The 13,266-nt window shown below is 55.8% G+C and overlaps 3 protein-coding genes across 4 annotated transcripts in view; all 3 read right to left on the bottom strand.

Moving 5' to 3' along the window:
* The window catches only part of UBALD2 (UBA like domain containing 2), a 258,780-nt gene that overhangs the window by 187,425 nt on the left and 58,089 nt on the right, over nt 1–13,266 (bottom strand). The gene's annotated exons all lie outside the window — the stretch shown is intronic.
* On the bottom strand, nt 639–4,271 carry ZACN (zinc activated ion channel). The gene is made up of 9 exons (XM_015120416.3): nt 4,029–4,271; nt 3,829–3,953; nt 3,640–3,684; nt 3,392–3,498; nt 3,007–3,176; nt 2,040–2,164; nt 1,689–1,899; nt 1,414–1,578; nt 639–980 (listed from the first exon to the last, which is right to left on the bottom strand). The coding sequence occupies exons 1-9, from the start codon at nt 4,123–4,125 to the stop codon at nt 790–792; spliced, it is 1,236 nt and encodes a 411-aa protein (XP_014975902.3). The 5' UTR covers nt 4,126–4,271; the 3' UTR covers nt 639–789.
* On the bottom strand, nt 5,683–8,446 carry GALR2 (galanin receptor 2). 2 transcript variants are annotated; one of them, XM_077972932.1, is made up of 3 exons: nt 8,269–8,446; nt 7,943–8,064; nt 5,683–6,584 (listed from the first exon to the last, which is right to left on the bottom strand). In XM_077972932.1, exons 1-3 carry the CDS (start codon nt 8,308–8,310, stop codon nt 5,789–5,791), a joined length of 960 nt encoding a protein of 319 aa, XP_077829058.1. In that variant the 5' UTR covers nt 8,311–8,446; the 3' UTR covers nt 5,683–5,788. The 2 variants fall into 2 exon arrangements, with proteins under 2 accessions (XP_077829058.1, XP_001103768.3); XM_001103768.5 differs by having other exon boundaries at nt 7,943–8,446.

The following is a 13,266-nucleotide window of genomic DNA, read 5'->3' as shown; positions in this document are numbered from 1 at the left end:
GCCTGGGGTCCCTTCACACCTTGGCTTTTATGACCCAGATGGCTTCTGAAACAGGAAAGGAGAGAAGGAAGACAGAGGCCTGTGCCCACTGCTGTCCCATGTGTACCAAGAGCAGCAGGGCAGAATGGCCCTACCTCCAGCCTAGGTCAGAGCGGAGGACAGAGAACTCCCCTACAGCCCAGAGATGTGGTAGGGCTCAGAGAAGCAGCTAGAGAAGCAGCTAGAGCACCTGGAGGAAAGGCAGTCAGCATTGACACCCTCTCTTAAAACACATTCCCGCTCGCCCACAGGCCTGAGGTCTGGGACCTTTCCCTCCTAGGAGTTCCCTAGGTGGCTGGAGGAGGCAGACTCACTGGCCATTTCCCTAGAGTCCAGCACACTGCAGGAGGCGTTCGGAGGAGGAGTTCCATCCCACCCTCTGCAGCCTTCCTCAAGCGCCTGTCTCTGGTCCCCAGCCTCAGTGCCTCCCGGCCCAGAGCCAAGCAGTCGTCGTTGCCAAAGGAGCAGTTAGGCTGCCTGCCTATGGGCTGGGAGACAGGGACAATGGGGAAAAGTTCAGGAGCAAAGTGAGAGTTGGAAGCAAAAAATAGGACCCCGCCTATTTAGGACGAGAATGAAGACTGACCCTTGAGGCACACTTGCACTGGAGATGGGTTTATTTCACACTCTGCTTGTGTGCTTACAGAGGGGGAGCTCAGCCTGGCTTCATCCAGAGACCCTGCCATGGCCCTCCCCCAGCCATGGGAAAGCAAACTTCATCCTCAGGTGTGCAGCCCAGGCCCTGCCCCGTTACGGTCTAGGCCGCCTGCCATGGGGTGCAGCCTCTCCAGGGGCTGGGCCAGACTTGCACGCTGCCCACATCCAGATTCCAGCGAAGATGAATTGGCTGCATAGCACCCCAACCACATACACGAGGAAGAAGATGCGGTCAGCAGTCTCAGGCCAGCTTCTCTGTGACCCCTTTACTCCTCTGGGGGACTCTGTGGGGAGACATACAGGGAAAGGAGCTGTTCTTCAAGGTCCCCCCAGCGTGAGCAAAAGAGTGAACCACAGGGGTCATCAGCTTGTATCTCTCCCTTTCTTAGATTCTCAGCTGATGAAAATTGGGGTCTGGCCCATTTCAGGCCATCTTCAGTTAAAGAAACACCCTCTTAGGCTGTGCAAGGTGTGGGTTATCAGGGGATTGAGGTCACCTGGGACGTCAGGGAGGCTAAGCTTGCTCCCTGCCCCAGACCTGTTTCTTCTAAGGGAGGAGGACATGGTGGAGACCAGGGATAGGAGAGCCAGCAGGGTAGATGCAAGGAGCTTCTATGCACGCCTGAACCCCCCGCGCCGTCACCCCAGCCCTAGGTATGCACCTAGGCCTCATTCCTTACCCCCCAGCCCCAGAAAGGGGCCCCAGCCCCTGCCCACCTTCAGGATGAGGCCCTGGGTTGCCATGCTCTTGCTGTTCCCCTCTTGGGGCTGGGCTGGGGCTGCTTTTGGCCCCAAGGCTGCTCCGGGCCAGCAGCCCAGCCAGCAGCACAGTCTCCATGGTGCTGAGGAAGAGCAGCAGCAGCAGGATGGTGAAGTAGTAAACTGGGGGAGGCAGGGCACGGGGAGATGCTCAGGGGCCAGTCCCTCAGCAAGCTGAGCAGCAGTGGGTGACGGGGGAGAAACGGCAGGCTGGGTGAGGTAGCAGGGCTTACTGAGCAGTGGGTTGCAGGAGGAGGAGCTGGGCAGGGCCTGCACCAGGGAGGAGTGGAAGACGAGGTAGCCCAGCAGCAATGTCACCTTGTAGCCTATGCGCTCAATGGCCCGGAGGGGCAGCAGCCCCCCGCACACGTCAGCCAGCAGCAGCGCCTCTGCAGGCACCAAGAGAGCGATGATGGACTTGAGTGCCGTGTTCTTCAGGCTCATCTGGAAGGGGAAAAGCCAGGGCCTTCCAGTGGGAGGAAGGAGGTGGGCAGTGGGGGCATGGGGCTTGGCCTCTGGCCCTGCATCCTCACCCCCACCCACCTCCAGCAGGCCTCTGTTGGCCTCCTCCCGACTTGACTCACCTTCACCCGGAAGCAGGGCACCAGCTGCTGGGGTGGGACTTGGGCCTTCAGATCATAAACTACGTATTCCCTCTTGACACTCACAATCTCGTTCACCGCGTGGGTCTGGAACTCTAACTCCATCGCTGAGGGGTGGGAATGAGAACTATGAACTAGGAAGGAGAGATCCCAGCTGCCAAGTCTGGGGGTAGCAGACTGGAGCCCAGGGGTGATGGAGACTGTTGATGGCTTTTGGCAGGGACAGACTTGGAGACAAAACCAGTCCGTAGATGGGCTTCCCAAACCTTGTTTTGCAACATCCCAAATCGTCTCCAGTTAAAGGAAGGCCTTTATCAGATTCATAGATGAGCTTTCATTGTAAAAATAAATGTACTTTGCACCACTTCATGGTGGAGGGAGAACTGGTCACAGGTTCGCCAGTCTATCATCTCACACCTGAAGCAGGATCCCCAGGGCTACGGCTGTGGTCTCTCACGGAGGGAAGAGTAGGACTTCTTTGCCAAGTTAGATGTCACCCAATGGGTTTATACAGGGTGGCTGCACCTTCAGGTGGTTTCCAGGAGTGAGGCCACAGCATCCTGAGCCTCTGGCCTTGCTGCAAGGGGCTGAGCCACTGCGGTCAGGCCATGGCTGTGGAGGGCAGTTGCTCCGGGGAGGACAGAAGACTGATGTGCTCGGACCTCTAGGATTGCAGAACTGCTGCCAATCTTTGAGTCTGTCACCCTAGAGAGGAGCCCTGAGGCTACCGCTGAGTGCAGAGAGGGGCTGCCCCTCAAGTAGGGGGCGCAGTGGGAGAGCAGGTGCTGCCCACCTAAACCTGGGGTAGACTGCTCTGAACACAGACCTGGGCATTCCCTTTCCGTCTGCCTTCTCCCCTTCCCTCTGCGCTGCACCACAGACCTAGGAGTTCCCTTTCCCCACCTTCTTCCTCCCCTCCCCAACCCTGCAGCCCCTGCCCTGTCAGCACCTGTGTTGCTAAGAGCATAGAAACTGAGGCTGCAGTTGCTGTGGTCCCGGGGGAAGTGGAGGAGCTCAAAGTTGCAGTTGGTCTCCGTGGTGAGGGCCAGATTGAGCTTCACGTGGCCGTCCTGGTCTACTCGGACCTGTGGGCTCTGGTCCCTCCAGTCCACCCAGAGCCTGTGGGGAAAGGTACCACAGCCAGAGCCCCAGCCCCTTGGACAGGGCCAGGGGAGACCCTGGCATCCCACCCCCAACCACAGAGGCAGTAGAGATGCACTGCTAGTCTGGCAGGGACTGCCAGGAGGGGCATATTCACCCAGCCTCTAGGTTGTAGATGGGGAAAAGGAGGGCTATGCACCGCAGATTCCTGGGGCAGGAACTGTTTCACTTACGCCTCCAGGATGGTGAGCCTTGGTGTCCAGAGAGAATCCCAGGGTAGCGTGACAGCGTGCCGCGGGTGTGCACTAGTGTTCCAGGCCAGGCGCGTGTCCAGCCAGGACTGGGGACACAAGGGCACCACTGAGGCTCCTGATCTCCACGTATCCATGCCCCCAAGCTCAGCATGTTGATGAAGGCTGGTACTTCTGAGCTGGACTCAGCTGGGCTTTCCCATCCCACCTCCCCGGGGATAGGAGCTCACCAGCTTAAGCAGCAGCATGGAGGACATTGTGTATCGCAGGATGTCCTGAGGGAAGGGCAGTGCGTCACCTCAGGGTGAGCGCTGTGTTGGCAGAACACGAACACGGCAGGAGACCCCAGCACTATCCAGGGCTGAGTCCTGTCTCCTGCCCAGCCCAGCACTTAGGGCCCTTGGCCTAGCGGCACTTACCACATTAAACACATTGGAGACAAACACCTGCACATCCACGAGCAGGGGTGCACTCCCATTGTTTGGAATCTGGATGCTTTCCTGAGCCTTCTGGGGCAAGCTGACGTTGAAGAGGGATGGCCAGACTGAGCGATAAAGGTCAAGGTCACTCAGGTGCCCTAGGGCCCATCGCAAAGCTTATGACCTTGCCCTCCACCTACCGGCTGCTGTCTCTTGGAAGCCCTGCCCATGGACCAAGGGCCAGGTGATGCTAAACCCCAGGAAGGTGAAATGGAGCAGGGGCCACAGGGCCATCATCAACTGCACGGAGGGACTGGAAGGAGCAACAGTGCCTAAGCTACAACCTCTGTTCTAGTCACTTCTCCGGCAGCTGAGCAATTGGTCAGAGGCAGCTGCTCTGGGCAAGGACCCTAGAGCCGTGGACTTGGCAGCCCCTGCCCCAGTTCCGCAAACACCCAAAGATAAAGCCCAGGACCCAGCCCCGCCCACACTGCAGCTGCCTTGGTGTCCCTGTCCCGCTCCATTTCCACCACCTGGAACCCGTTGCGACGCTCAATGCCTGCCCAGGGGGACCTGGCAGGTGTAAGACCTCTATCTCTCCCCGATTTTGTCCTTCCAATCAGGGCCCACGGGTGTCCCCTGCATTTCAGTGGCTGACACCAACCTACCTAAGACCCAAACCCTTGGTGAGTGTTCTGTGCTCAATGATGTGAGATGGGGACAGCCTTGAGAGTCTCCCTGCTCTCCTTAAACACTGAAGTGATTTTGTGTAAAGAGCCTTGGCTCAAGAACCCTGGACATGGTGGCTCATGCCTGTAATCTCAGCACTTTGGGAGACCAAGGAGGGCAGATTGCTTGAGCCCAGGGGTTTGAGACCAGAGTAACATAGGGAGACTCTGTCTCTATCAAAAACACAAAAATTAGCTGGACATGGTGGCATGCACCTGTAGTCCCAACTACTCGGGAGGCTGAAGCTGGATCACTTGAGCCCAGGAAGTGGAGGTTGCAGTGAGCCAAGATCACAACACTGCACTTCCGTCTGAGCTACAGAGCCAGACTCTGCCTTCCCTCCCCCCACCACACACACACCAAAGAAAAAAAAAAGAACAAAAGAATTCTGGTAATCCCAGTAATCCCAGCACTTTGAAGGAGGCTGAGGTCAGGAGTTTGAGACCAGCCTGGCCAATATGGTAAAACCCTGTCTCTACTAAAAATACAGAAATTAGCTGTATTAGTATCCATGGTGGTAAGCCCAGCTACTTGGGAGACTGAGGCAGGAGAATCACTTGAACCTGGGAGGCAGAGGTCGCAGTGAGCCAAGATTGCACCATTGCACTCCAGCCTGGGCAACAAGAGCAAAACTCCATCTCAGAAAACAAACAACAACAACACAGAAACCAAAAAAAAAGCCTCTGGGAAGGGAGTTCTATCTGGAGTGAAACAGCCCCTGGAGACTTGATCCTGGCCCAGCTGGAGCGAGGGAAGGAAAAGCTAAGGCCAAAAATGGAGGGGACTGACTGGGCTGTCCAGACTCAAAGGGGCCCTGGGAGCTGGAAGCAGGCGAGGACAGATCTGTTACACACCAGAGCACAAATGCGACTGGGAACACACATCTGTGTCTGTCATCGACCGACTTTATTGAACGCCTAAAACAGTCTGCCTGCCTCTGTCGCACGCTCCCCAGGCTCAGATTTTTATGCGGATTGTAACCCGGCTGCCTTAGGTGTGGTCAGCCCTCTTTCCTGGTAGCTCTGCAAAGGGTCCTGCACTCACCCCTAGGGAGCCCCTGTGTGAAGCCCCAGAGGCTTCCCACAGAGTCTCAAGACAATGAGAAACGTGAAACAGCGCTGTCGCTGCATGTGAAATGGTTTGTGCGTTTTATTAACAGGCAAAGCTCTCCCCACAGTCCCCCAACAATGACTCCAACTCTGTAACATCCAAGCGTGCCCGCTAAGTGTTTTCAGGTCACATCAACTGTCAGGATGCTGTTGCCTGCCTCTGGGCCCCGCCAAGACGGGCCGGGACCAGGCTCGAGGGTGCACGGCTGGGAAGCGCCGGGGCAGGGATGAAGGGCCTCTGCCGCCTCGCTCACGTGCGACAGGTCGGTGGACTCGCGCTCCAGCACGCTGCCACTGTGGGTGCCCGGCGCGGCAGCGCACACGCGGCCCGAGGCTCGGCGTGGGGCACGGCCCAGCAGGCCCGCGCAGATCTTGCGGAAGCCTTTGCGGAAGTGTTTGGAGACCAGCGCGTAAACGATGGGGTTCACGCAGGAGTTGGCGTAGGAGACCAGGTGCGAGAGGATGCGAAGCGCGTAAGTAGCGCGCGTGAGCGGGAAATGGCCGAACCACACGCAGAGGATGAGCGCGTGGTGGGGCATCCAGCAGAGGCAGAAGAGCGCGGCCACGATAAGGATCATGCGTGTCACCTTGCGTTTGGCGCGCCGGGCACCCGAGCCCGCGGCCACCGGGTCGACGGCACGCCAGAGGTAGCGCAGGGTGCGCGCGTAGGTCAGGCTGAGAACCAGCACCGGAAGCAGGTAGCTGAAGACGAAGGTGCAGAGGTCCATGGCGCGGCGGCGAGGGGCGCTCCACGCGGGATGGCACACGGTCAGGTTGGCCAGCTGCGACTGGCGGTAGTAACTCAGGTAGGGCCCAGAGAAGAGCAGCGACAGCCCCCAGATGAGCGCGATCGCTGCCAGCGCGTTTCGAGGCGTGCGCAGTTCGCGGGAGTGCAGCGGGTAGCGGATGGCCAGATACCTGCGGTCAAGCCGGGAAGGGAGACGTCGGCTGAGCGCTGGCAGGTCGCGACCCCTGCACCTCGGGCCCCACGGTCACTCTCGAGGAAGGTCCTTAACGCATGGTTACACCGCACACACCGGAGGTGGGGGTGAGGGTGTAGGTGGGGGCGTCCCAGCGCGTCCCAGACACTGAGCGGAGCCTGGAAATGCGGCGGGCCCGGCAGCGGGAAAGGTGCGCCTCCAAGCCATTCTCCCGCTGCCCCCGGGGACTGCAACCACGGACGGACTCCACTGAGAGGGCATCCCAAAGTCACCGAAGACTAAAGGTTGGAGAACCGGCTATGGGCTCCGGGAGGCTGTGACTACCCACTAGTGACGGTGCCGCGGGAGGGAGTGGGGAGGCGCCTGAGGCTATAGCGGACAGCCTGGAGAAGACATGTTGGGCAAGGGACAGTCAGTTTCTCATGCGATTCCTGAGAGAATCCGAGCTTTGTGGATCCCACCAGCGCGCTGGGAACCAACGCACTTCCCGCTCAGTGGCTACAGGAGGTGTGGGGGGAGTCTGGCCTCACCTCCGTTTTTCCGGAGAAGGGAGAGGGGAAGATACGCAGATTTCCTCCCCAGGAACCATCCTAGTGTCATTTCAAGCTTCACCTGAGTCCCGCGCTCTCCCGACTGTGCCTCTCTCGCTCTCCTCTGGCTGGAGAACCCCAGGGCACGCTCCTCTCCCCACCCCTGACTTGTTTTTGGTTTTGTTTTGTTTTGTTTTGTTTGGAGGCGAGGGGCAGAGTAGCTGGGACTGAGCTAGGGACCTTTAGACACGCTTGCTCGGACTTCGGCGGGGGTCCTCGCAAAGGACCCAAGATCCACAGCCTGGACCTGAGCCGACCACACCAACCAACCAACCAAACTGTGGCTTGGAGGCGAGTGCAGTGGGGTGACTGAAGTTGGCTGCAGGAGACAGTCACTTTATGCACCGGATCCCTGGCTGGCGACTCTGAGCGAGTTACTTAGGAACTCAACTCTTCTGTACATTGGGCATTTTGTCCTATCCCACCCTCACGGGGGCATTAAGCTCAAGCTAGACGAACGCTCACAAACGCGTCGTACCGGGAAATGCTGCGCGTTGTCAGGCGAGGGCGGAGCTGGAGAGCCACATTCTCCAGGCTTCCAGGCCCCAGGACGAACCTAACCGAGGGGACACCATGGTCCCCCATTCTATTTCCTCTTTCTCCTCCTCCGCGCCCGCTTGTCTTCCACTGCCTTCTTAAAGTCCTCTCCCACTCTGCGCATCCCTTCTTGATTCCCCGATCCCGCCTCCCGCTCCATCCCCCGAGTGGATGCCCATCTCCCAGGGAGGCCAGGGCGCTGGCTCACCTGTCCAGCGAGACAGCGGCCAGCGTGAAGCTGCTGGCGTGCATGGTGAGGAAGATGAGGAAGTGCACAGCCTTGCACAGCAGCGAGCCGAACACCCAGCCGTCCAGCGTGTAGATGGTGGCCTGGAAGGGCACGCAGCACAGGATGAAACACAGGTCGGCCACGCCCAGGTTGAGAATGAACAGGTTGGTGGTGCTGACCGCCTGGCCGCCGCGCAGCAGCACCGCCAGCACCAGCGTGTTGCCCACGGTGCCCACGAGGAAGATGAGCGCGAAGAGCAGGGGCACGATGACCGCCTCGGGGTGCCAGCCGCCCCCGCCGCCCACCTGGCTCGCGTTCCCGGCTCCTGGGCAGCCCGAGACGTTCATGGTGCCGTCGACCCCGAGGCTGCCTGGGCTCCTGCAGCCGTCTGGGTCTCCGTGAGCGGGAAGGTCCCGGGGCTGCGGCCGCTGCAACTCCTAGTGCGACTCTGCCGGGCTGAAGGCGGAGGGAGCCTCGCTGCATCTGGGGCGGGGATGGGGGTGCGCTGGGGTCAGGAGGAGGAGCAAGAGACCGGAGCGTGAGGTTGTCCCCAGCAGCGGCCGGCGGCGCTGGGGGAAGGGCTGCCGAGTGGTCCTGACGCGCGTTCCACGGCGCAGGCGGAGAGTGGCGCTTGTGCCTGCTCCCGAGCTCCAGCCTCCGGATTCGGGGTTTCTGGGCTGACCAGGCGGACTGACTTCCCCAGCAGACGCCGGAGCGGTGGAGGGGTCGACCCCGGACCCTGCGTGTGCACCGCGCCACAGGGACCACCAGCCTTGGACCCCGCGCGCCTCGGCGCTTCGCTGCAGCCTGGCAGGCGTGCGGGACTTCCCTGGACCGTCGAGGTGCGGGGGTGCCCTCAAAAGAGGACCCCTGGGAGATGAGGGGAGGAGACACGGGGCGGAGGCGGATGAGGGTCCTGGAGTATGGCGCTCTCGCCCAGGCTGGAGTGCAGCTGAGCGATCTTGGCTGACTGCAACTTCCCTCTTCCCGGTTCAAACGGTTCTCCTGCCTCGGCCTCCTGAGTAGATGGGACCACAGGCCCACCAAGCCTGGCTAGTTTTTTCGTAATTGTATTTGTATTTTTTGAGACAGAGTCTCACTCTGTCGCCCAGGCTGGAATGCAGTGGCACGATATCGGCTCACTGCAACCTCCGCCCGCCCCGCTTCCCCCACCCCGGGTTCAAGCGGATCCTCCTGCCTCAGCCTCCCGAGTAGCTGGGATTACAGGCGCCCGCCACCACGCCTGGCTAATTTTTGTATTTTTAGTAGAGACGGGGTTTCACCATGTTGTCCAGGCTGTTCTCAAACTCCTGACCTCAAGTGATCCGCCCGCTTTGGCCTCCCAAAGTGCTGGGATTACAGGTGTGAGCCACCGCGCCAGTCCACCTTTTTCCCTTCTCTTACCCATTGAACATTTTCCCTCCAATTCAATCCAATATATTGAGCATGTATTGTGTCAGGCTCTGTCTTTGGCGCCGTCCCTCAGTTTCCTCAGCTGTAACAAGGAAATGGTAACACTTCCTTCTCAGAGGGATCTGCTGAGAAAGGAATGAGATGTATGGCAGAGGCCTGAACCCAGTTAGTTAAATCTGAATACATCAGATCTCAGATCCTTCTTCTTTTTCTCCTGACTTTATTCCGTATACCTTGAGGAAATTCAAAACAGTAGAGTTCCACACACAAGCAGCATTTCCCTGGATGGTGTTTAGGTTGCAATAAAATGTAAACATTTGTTTCTGCAACAAGCATTTGGGACAACGAATCATTACTATTTAAGTAGAACTTAAGCCTCCCAGTTCACTGGGTCTGAAAATCACCACCTTCTGTCTCTGCAACTTCATAGCTGCCTCACCTTCCCCTGTTCTGGTCCCTGGGGTCCAGTGTCAAGAATATTATTTTTCCTCTTTTTTTCCCCCAAGGAAAAAGTCTCTCAGAAGCCCAACTACCTCCTCCTCTTGGTAAGGAAACCTTATTCACACTCCTGCCCTGCCTGCCTACTCATTGAACAGGAAGAAGATAACAGTTTGTGTTTATGAGATGCTCACCATTTATTTATTCAACAAATATTTATTAAGCAGCTGCTCCTTTCCAGGCACTGTTATGTGCCTTAGGATATACTATACCAGTGAGCTCTACGAAGATCAAGGTCCTCCGTGAACTTTCTAGCAACAGAGACATACAGTAAACATAACATATTAAGTATTGCAAGTTGATAAGTGCTTGCGGGAAAAGTAGTTTAGAGTAAGGGGATTTGGGAGCACTACGATGGTGGTGATGGTACAATTTAAAGTAGAGTGGTCACGCAGACCTCATTAAGTTGACATTTGAGCAAAGACTTGAAGGTAGTGAGGGGCTAGCAAAGGGAATATGTAGGTAAAGAGCATTTCTTTTCTTTCTTTTTTATTTTTTTGAGACGGAGTCTTACTCTGTCACCCAGGTTGGAGTGCAGTGGCACGATCTCAGCTCACTGCAACCTCTGCTTCTAGGGCTCAAGCAATTCTCCTGCCTCAGCCTCCCGAGTACCTGGGACTACAGGCATGCGCCACCACACCCAGCTAATTTTTTGTATTTTTAGTAGAATGGGGTTTCACCATGTTGCTCAGGCTGTTCTCAAACTCCTGACCCCGGGTGTTCCACCTGCCTTGGCCTCCCAAAGTGCTGGGATTACAGGCGTGAGCCACCGCGCTCAGACTCTTCTTTTTTTAGAGATGGAGTCTCCCTATGTTCCCCATGATGGTCTCGAACTCCTGGGCTCAAGCAGTCCTCACTTCAGCCTCCCAAAGTGCTGGGATTATACACATGAGCCACCATGCCTGGCCAGAAAAGCATTTCAGAGAGAGACCAAAGCTAGTGCAAAGGCCATAATGTAGGAGCGCGCCTGTGTTCCTGAGGCAGGGAAGCCGGTATGACCTGAGTTGAACCAGCAAGGGGATTGGTAGGAGATGTGCGGGATTTTTTTCTCCCCCAGTCTAAGGATTGTGGCATGTAGTCTGCGTAAAATGAGGTGGCAGTGCCTGGTTTTGACTAGAGGACTAACATGATCCCACTTTTTTGGTAACAGCTTTGTTGAAATATAATTCACGTATCACGTATCACGCCTGTGATCCCAGCACTTTGGGAGGCCGAGGTGAGCGAATCATGAGGTCAGGAGTTCAAGCCCAGCCTGGCCAATATGGTGAAAGCCCAACTCTACTAAAAAAAAAAAAAAAAAAAAAATTACCCGAGCATGGTGGCACACACCTGTAGTCCCAGCTACTCGGGAGGCTGAGGCAGAAGAATCGTTTGAACCTGGGAGGTAGAGGTTGCAATGAACCGTGATTGTACCACTGCACTCCAGCCTGGGCGACAGAGTGAGACTCCATCTCAAAAAAAAAAAAAAAGATAAAAGAAATATAATTCACATATCATACCATTTACCCATTTAAAGTGTTCATTTGGCTTCTAGTACATTCACAGAGTTGTGCGACAGTTGCCACAATCACTTCTAGAACATTTTCTTTTTTTTCTTGAGACAGAGTCTCGCTTTGTCGCCCGGGCTGGAGTGCAGTGGCCAGATCTCAGCTCACTGCAAGCTCCGCCTCCCGGGTTTACGCCATTCTCCTGCCTCAGCCTCCCGAGTAGCTGGGACTACAGGCGCCCGCCACCTCGCCCAGCTAGTTTTTTGTATTTTTTTAGTAGAGACGGGGTTTCACTGTGTTAGCCAGGATGGTCTCGATCTCCTGACCTCGTGACCCGCCCGTGTCGGCCTCCCAAAGTGCTGGGATTACAGGCTTGAGCCACCGCGCCCGGCCACTTCTAGAACATTTTCTTCCCCACCAAAAGAAACTCACACCTATTAGCCTTTAGCATCGAATCTCCCATCTCCATCCCCACCCCATCTCTACAGGCCCAGATAACCACCAATCTACTTTTTGTCTCTACAGATTTGCCTATACTTAACATTTCATATAAACAAAGTCATACAATATGTGGCCTTTTTTGTGTGTGGCTTCTTTCACTTAGCGTGATGTTTTCAAAGTTCATCCACATTGTAGCATAATCAGTACTTCACTCCTTTTTTTTTTTTTTGAGACAGAGTTTCACTGTTGTTGCCCAGGCTGTAGTACAGTGGCATGATCTCAGCTCACTGCAACCTCTGCTTCCCGGGTTCAAGTGATTCTCCTGCCTCAGCCTCCTGAGTAGCTGGGATTACAGACATGCATGCCACACTTGGCTAATTTTGTGTTTTTAGTAGGGATGGGTTTTCTCCGTGTTGGTCAGGCTGGTTTTGAACTCCTGCCCTCAGGTGATCCACCTGCCTTGGCCTCCCAAAGTGCTGGGATAACGGCATGAGCCACTGCACCTGGCCACTTCACTCCTTCTTATGGTCAAATAATATTTCATTGTATCGCTATACCACATTCTATTTTTCCATTCACTTATCAATGAACATTTGGGAAACTTACTTTTTAAATAGATTTATTTACCTTTTTTTTTTTTTTTTTTTTTTGAGACAGAGTCTTGCTCTGTCCCCCAGGCTGGAGTACAGTGGCATGATCTCAGCTCACTGTAAGCTCTGCCTCCCAGGTTCATGACATTCTCCAGCCTTAGCCTCCCGAGTAGCTGGGACTACAGGCGCCCACCACCACGCCTGGCTAATTTTTTTTTTTGTATTTTTAGTAGAGACGGGGTTTCACCCTGTTAGCCAGGATGGTCTCCATCTCCTGACCTTGTGATCCGCCTGCCTTGGCCTCTCAAAGTGCTGGGATTACCGGTGTGAGCCACCGCCCCTGGACTTTATTTACTTATTTTTAGAGACAGGGTCTTGTTCTATCACCCATCCTGGAGTGCAGTGGCATGACCATAACTCACTGTAACCTCAAACTCCTGGGCTCAAGTAATCCTTCTATCTCAGCCTCTCAAGTCGCTGGGACTACAGGTGGGTGCCACCACTCCTGGCTAATTTTTTTTTTTTTTTTTGGTAGAGACAGGGGTCTCACTATGTTGCCCAGGCTGGTATTGAACTCCTGGCCTCAAGCAATCTTCAGCCTTGGCCTCCTAAAGTGTTGCAATTACAGGTGTGATCCATTGCACCTGGCCACTTACTTTTTTTTTTTTTTTAAGACAGTCTCACTCCCTCACCCAGGCTGGAGTGCAGTGGCACAATCTCAGCTCACTGCAACCTCCACCTTCCGAGTTTTGAATGCTCAGCCTCCAGAGTAGCTGGGATTATAGGCGCCCACCATCATGCCTGGCTAACTTTTGTATTTTTAGTGGAAACGGGGTTTCACCATGTTGGCCAGGTTGGTCTTGAATGCCTGACC

Source organism: Macaca mulatta, chromosome 16, assembly GCF_049350105.2.
Source record: "Macaca mulatta isolate MMU2019108-1 chromosome 16, T2T-MMU8v2.0, whole genome shotgun sequence".
Lineage (NCBI taxonomy): Eukaryota > Metazoa > Chordata > Mammalia > Primates > Cercopithecidae > Macaca > Macaca mulatta.
This window is presented reverse-complemented; position numbering and strand designations above follow the sequence as displayed.

What these genes read in the sequence shown, in the direction of transcription:
- ZACN (XM_015120416.3), bottom strand. Translation starts at nt 4,125, where the DNA reads ATGATGGCCCTGTGGCCCCTGCTCCATTTCACCTTCCTGGGGTTTAGC. An exon ending in CTATGCTCTTAGCAACACAG is followed by an intron (nt 2,165 to 3,006) that starts GTGCTGACAGGG and finishes CCCACCCCTCAG; the next exon opens with CGATGGAGTTAGAGTTCCAG. An exon ending in CCCAGGGCCTCATCCTGAAG is followed by an intron (nt 981 to 1,413) that starts GTGGGCAGGGGC and finishes GTCTCCCCACAG; the next exon opens with AGTCCCCCAGAGGAGTAAAG.
- GALR2 (XM_001103768.5), bottom strand. Translation starts at nt 8,310, where the DNA reads ATGAACGTCTCGGGCTGCCCAGGAGCCGGGAACGCGAGCCAGGTGGGC. An exon ending in GCCGCTGTCTCGCTGGACAG is followed by an intron (nt 6,585 to 7,942) that starts GTGAGCCAGCGC and finishes GCTTGACCGCAG; the next exon opens with GTATCTGGCCATCCGCTACC.